Genomic DNA, 6818 nt, shown 5'->3' with positions numbered 1-6818 from the left:
TGATTTATCTGATATCTGTGCAATAAAAATATTCTAAACAATAAGCCGTCTCTGTTGACCTTTGCTGCAGTGAAGCTACAAATAACGATGCGTCATTAAATGTTTTCAGTCTCTGAAGAGAGATATGTTTCCTCACATATGAAAGAACATGCAGAGGTATAAAACTAGTAAGTAGAAGAATTGCCCAGGTGACCCATAGCATCTATTTTATTAATATCGTGATGAATGTGTCAACAGCATTTCTTATTAGCATGAGCAGAGGAGTAAACCAGCTGGACATGGCAGCTGCAGAGTGATTCTTTACACTGAAAACAGCAAAGCGCTGCATGTCTGCAGGGCAGCGTGCGAGAGGCAACACCAACATGCTGGTGGATGACGAGGAGGCCGTTTGTCTCCAGGAGTGAACTGAACAGTGAAGTGATGTTTTAAACTGGTCTGAATGTGAAGATGGAAACCCCAACAGAAGGTTTTACTGAAGGACCGGATGATTACTGATGTCTTTGTGTCTGACGAGCACTCCATAAATGAACATGGAGTGATGAGAAGGAATACACCAATACATCAAATAGAGCAAAGGCAAAGTTTTATTACTTTCATATGATGATTACCAAGTAAAACCTTCAACAAACCAAATAGGAGGAAGTGACATTCATGATGACTGTGGTATCCTAGCAACACACAGTAAAAAAACAGTAAAACTTCAGTAAAAAATGATCACGACTTTCATGAGCAAAGGACTCGTGAACAACAATCAATTCTGTGTGTAAGTGGACTAAATCTGCTGACATCCAATCAAAGCTTTGGCACAAAGTCCAACTGAAGGCTCTGCTTCTAGCTTCATCAACCTTCACGTCACTGCAGTGCAGCTCAGCTGTCAGGGCTCCAGAGCCATGTTCTCTATGCCGACCTTCCGTCTGCGAGGCTGTTGAGGAAGCACAAAGCTCTGTCGTTACCAGAGTACACAGTTCTGATTCAGTTTGCTTCACTACATTACAGCATCTCTCTCTAGGGTGGTTATACGTCTGCATTCAGGATGCCAGGAATACGTCCCGTCCTCCACCCAGAGGGGGTGAGAAGGACTAAGATGAGTCTGGATGTTCAGGGTAAACACCATGGCTCATCTCAGCCGAAATGTCTAAAATAGTAGTGCTTCTTTGTGGCTTGTCTGGAATCACACCCTCATTCACTACTCCCCATACAACTGTATCAAACTCCGTAGTTTACTCCACCGGGAGCAGTTGCACAATTGTCATTTTCACATCTATAAAATGCATCACATGGCATCGAGGGGTTGTTAGCAAAAAGCCATGGACTTCAAATAAATGTGCACTCAGAATATGGACATTCAAATACAAATGATGGAGGGTAAATATAGCACACTACATAATAAACAGAACTCCATGTCTTCCTAGCTGACTGCTCTGAGCTCTGTTCTGTCCCACTTGTGTCAGTCAGGCAGTGTGTCCTAGCATCAGTCTGTACAGCTGGAAATGTAACATTGTGTTCAGCTTCCCATTCTCTCTGGTGTGTGTGTGTGTGTGTGCGTGTGTGTGTGTGTTAACCTTCTCGTCACCACAGCAGCAGCAGCAGCGGATGAGGACCAGGATGACCAGCAGTAGAACCATGCCTGAGAACACACAGTGAGCAGACAGCACACATCCTCAGTGATTGTCGGACCATCACATCAAGCTCAATCTGCAGAGAAACCCACATTGATGGAACACCGACGACTTTGATTTGAGGAGTTTGGTCGATTTGATTGGTTCCAACATCTAATACGTGTCTATGGCAGACAGCTCTGTCCAGCATGCAGTAGCTTCAGCATGCTGTATTTGACAAGCTGTGGGCAGCGAGCATTATTGATAAGAATGGCAATGATGAAGACAAAAGTGAAAAGCCAAAGTGTACAAGAAAAACAAGTATTCTTTTTCCATGGGATCCAGAGCCACTGGAGAGTACTCTGGAGACAGAAGACAGCCTCAGACAGTGTCAGAAACTAGCATAGCAAGTCTATGAAGCAGACGATATGGTCATCACATGATGTCCAACAGCTCTGCCTTCTGCCGACTTCATCCAGTCAAACGGCCTTTCTCTCCATAACTACGAGCTCATTCATTCACACTGAGGAACTCTGGTGTTTGAGCTTATTGTGATGTCATTTCTTCAAAGTATCTTCAAATGCTTCATATAACCTGAACAACCGAAGCTAAAAGGGTAGGTAAGTCAAAACAACACTAATTAATAAAAGGATTGAAACTGCATCATAACTTTAAAAACAATTTACAAAATTGGATGTGTGAATGAATAACAGTAACTATCTATATATATTTATAGATATATATTTGACATATGCTGATGTTTATGAGCAGGGTGCAAATAGATAGCCGACGTCATAATGAGCGTATGCATGATGATGTGAAAGACAGAAGAACTCAGCGTTCTGCTGTTATGGGTTTTCTTGTGGCAATTTCTGCTGAATAAAGCACAAAGTCAACTTTTGTCTTTCTGTAAGTTTAACTCAAGCTTCTGCAGCCGGACTCACAGCACAGTCAAATGAATGAGATGCACAGATGAACAAAGGACAGAGGACAGAGGAGAAGTCAGTGTTTCATACACTGGCGGCTGTGGAGGACACAATGGAGGACACAATGGCTTGTCCTGGTTCAAAAACAGCAGCTCACAGAACTCTACTTGTTTCTCTCTTTTCTAGTCTTCTGACCACTCAAAGCTCTTTAACACTACATGTCATCATTCACACACCGATGGCACAGCTACGGGAGGTTAAGTGCCTTGCCCAAGGACACATGAACGAGCAGAGCGGGGGATCGAACCACCAGTTCTCTGATTGAAGGAGACAATGCTCTACCGCTGTCCTATCTCGTTCTGTCCCTGATCACTGTGTAAGGCCGTCCGCATAAGATCCCCAACTTTGCATCACAGTTTCATTTTGGAGTGATTAGAACAGAATCATGCAAACAACCAAATTTAACCGCGTTCCCGTTTTGTTACATGTGGAACATGGGATTTAAAAAAACATCTGTACGGCGCGATGGTTCCCTCAGATGAAAATCAGTCGTCTCTTGATGATTTTACAAGGGATGTAGTACAAATACCTTCAAATGTTCCAGTGATAAATAACTAGTCTTTAGTTCTGTTCTGTTATTGTTCTACAATGGAGACACCGCTCTTTACTGTTTGGTTAATATCAAATGAATACTTCATTAATATCTTATTTAACTAATTGTCTTTAAAGCATTTCTAACTCGTATTCTTTACGTGATCAGAAGCAAAAGGTGCACAGTGATGGTGTGAAACATGTGAATGTTGAGCTGGTTGAATGGCAGGAGATTTCGGTGGATATTTGAGCACCACTGTGTTGCTGTGTGGAAGTCCCTGAGACATCTGACCGCTGTGGTTTAAGAGATGATGGAGGGACACAAGCATCTAACATGATCTGTTTGCATCTTGAATCGCCATCAGGTGGTGGGGAGATGATCCAGGGGTTTAAATGTAAACTTTTCATGACTTTGTTCATTTTATATTTGCCTTCAGTAAAACATGTTTGAATATGGACCCTGATGCTGTTTTCTAGAAGTCATTTGAACGTCTTACATCGGTTTATTTCACCTTCACTCACCAATGAAGATGAAGAAGACTGCAAAAGAAACGATGTCCCAGTCCGACTGGAAGGACTGCAGTCTGGAAACCACATGGCTGAACAGCTCCTGCTGCAGGTCTTTGTGCTCCATCGCTCTCAGACGCACTCAGCACAGCAACTGATGTCAATTCAAAAGACGTGCGTCTATATTTCAACGTGGAACAGACAGCAGCTGGAGAAAAAAACAAATGAATCACATTTGAAATCATACATAGGTAGTGAGAGTTGTGAGTACATTGCAACTTGATGGTGGATTGGATCTTTCAGAACAGAGATCAGTAATGAGGACAGTAACAGACTGAATGTGAGATTCCACTTTGGAACAGACTAATGTGCCTAAACATGTATTCTGTGTGATTAAAAGAATAAGGTTCACAATTATCCCGCCTTGGTGGCCATAGGCCCATTGAAATAGGTTTTTAACATACCTGATATATTAGGAAACATACTTAGCATTATTTAAATAGCCGAAGCTACAGCTCTGTTATAACACAGTGAGAATACACTGTGAACTCTCTTATTTGTTACTATACCCCAATACAGCGATGCACTACATCACATGTGTCAAACTCAAGGCCCGCGGGCCGAATCCGGCCGCCACGTCATTTTATGTGGCCCGCGAATCCGCCAGCAAACAAAATAAATAAAAAATGTTTTTTTTTTTTTTAAATAATTAAAAGTTAGACTTGAAAATAAAAGTATCCCCATGGTCGAAATGATGAGATAGAAAGTTGAAATGATGAGATAGCATGTTGTCTGTGTACCGACATTAAAACTATCACAACAGGTGGACAGGAGAGGCAACAGCCCGAAAAGAGGTTTTCCAACGATTGAAAAAGATCGACAAATAATCCCAAAATGTCCACGAAGAGAGAAATTGATGCAGAGGGAAGAAAATGTAATGAAAGATGTGAAAGTGAACACATGTTTGTGCTTCAAGGAGAACAACGGGTCTGTCTTCTGTGTTATGAGGCGTGTCGGTGATGAAGGATACAATTCACGTCGGCATTTTGACACCAAACACGGAGCTAAATTTAGCCTCCAAGAAAAACATCAAACTGTCCAAGAATTAAAAGGCAGACTGCAATCACAGCAGAATATATGTACACAGCTACAGCCCAGTGCATGCTGAAGGTATGTGAGCAGAGCTCCGACCAGATACAGACTTTTACAAATGTCAGTTTGTGAAGAAACACCATCGCAGACCGAGTTGATGAACTAGCAGCAATCTAACAACACAGCAGCTAAGAGACGAGCAGGTACTTGTGTTTTTAATTAACTGTTGATGAAAGCACAGACAACACGGATACATCATCTATCATGTTCATCAGACCTGACTCTCAGTGAGCAGCTCTTGGATGTAGCTGCATGCACAGGACGACGACAGGGAGGAACATTAGTGATGCAGAGAGGTGAACAAACAGCTTTGAACAAAGTTAATGTCAGAACTTGTGTTTGATATTTGTCTTTGTTATTTTCTTTCATAGTTTGATCTTTGATAGAGTCATGTGGGTTTCTGAACCCTCAATTAAAATGATTTATGTTATAATAACAGAAATGTGTTTAAATATCATTTTTCATTTATATAACTGCATGTACAATATGTTTACACTTGAATAAACAATAATCAAATGCAGAGAGAGTTATTTAACAATATGTTAGGAGAAGTTAGTTGTACAGTCTTACAGTTACAACCGGCCCTTTGAGGGCGAGCGTGATGCTGATGTGGCCCAGAGAAGATGAGCTTGACACCCCTGAACTACATGTTGTGTTCACTGGTAACTAGGCGTTCACTACTTCATTCTCCAGAAGCTTTTCAAGATGGAATTTGATCAAACGGATAATATTTCAATGTACAATAAGTCTAAAAGTATTGGTGAGTTATTTCGATGTTATTTCTTACCTGTGAACGGAGTCTCTAGTTTCAGCCTTTCCTTCCGGGTCCAAAGGTCTCCCTGACTCACCTGCCGGTCACGCTGACGCGCCGTGTCTTTAACAGTGTGTGTGGGGGGGGGGGGGGGTTTCCTCAGCAGACACAGTGACCACGAGACAGCACAGGCTGCTTCGCTTTGTGTGAGAGATCATTTCCGCAAAGAAAACATCGTCAATCAATCAGAATCAGCTTTATTGGCCATGTATGGTACGCATACAAGGAATTTGACTTCGGTTTAAATGAGAAGTTAGTTATGATACAAATACAATACGCATAGCAAGTCACATTTTTAGATTTACTAACATAATTAGAATTGTTTCAGTTGTACTTATGTAATAAAAAGTCAAAATTATAAGATAAGTCAAACAATTTCTTTCATCTCAACTTCTGACTTAATTAGTCACAATTCTGATACTTAATCTCATTTTACCAGTATACTCCACATGACACGCTATTTATGCATTTTGTCACAAACATTTATTTGAATCCATAATTAGGTACTTTCTTGGATAGATTTGAGGCAATAAATACATAAATCAAAGTATAATGCAGGACTGTGAGGTTCACTCAGCGGCTGGCCCGTGCTGGAGGCATGCACATGTGTTTAAAGTGAGATCATGAGGAGTCACAACCGCCACATGTTACGTATGATGTGACCATCAAGGATAAAACAGCAGCCACTCATTTTTGATTGTGAATCCCTTTCCACACAAAACTGTGATTTGTTCCTCGCGATGATGTCTGAGCTTCACCGTGCACTCTGTTAAACTTTAACATTTGAATATAAGATTTGAAAAATCTCCATGTTGGGAATTATTCAATGAGAAAAGGAGGATGTCATTTTAAGACTTGCATGTGGAACAAACATTTCAGACACAAGTTATTGTTGACAGTGAAGTATTTAATGTGTCTTAAAACATATGAGGGCGGAGGAAAGGTTCGGAGGGAGGTGGACTACACAAGACACGTGTGTGACAACTGGGGGGGTTCTAACGGGATACATGGGGAACTGCATTGACATTATGATTATGATAACAACGTTCCTTTATTATTATTATTATTATTATTATCATCACGATGCACGTTGGGACGATTTGATTGGCTCAACGGCCCTAAGCTACCCTGTGTTCCCTGACGGACAGCGTAATTGACCAATAAGTCGTCGTCATATTTTTGCTGACGTGGCGGCAGGAAGGGCTCTTCCCCGGTCTTCCGGGTGACACTTCC

The 6818-nt window shown here is 41.4% G+C and overlaps 1 protein-coding gene across 1 annotated transcript; it reads right to left on the bottom strand.

Annotated features, from left to right (window-relative positions):
- Positions 1–874: 874 nt before the first annotated feature.
- Positions 875–3749, bottom strand: smim22 (small integral membrane protein 22; the record flags this gene model as incomplete). Its single annotated transcript, XM_079281628.1, has 3 exons — positions 875–922; positions 1563–1627; positions 3638–3749. The coding sequence occupies 3 exons, from the start codon at positions 3747–3749 to the stop codon at positions 875–877; spliced, it is 225 nt and encodes a 74-aa protein (XP_079137754.1).
- Positions 3750–6818: the final 3069 nt, after the last annotated feature.

Source organism: Melanostigma gelatinosum, assembly GCF_949748355.1.
Source record: "Melanostigma gelatinosum genome assembly, chromosome: 13".
In the NCBI taxonomy this organism is placed as follows: Eukaryota; Metazoa; Chordata; class Actinopteri; order Perciformes; family Zoarcidae; genus Melanostigma; species Melanostigma gelatinosum.
This window is presented reverse-complemented; position numbering and strand designations above follow the sequence as displayed.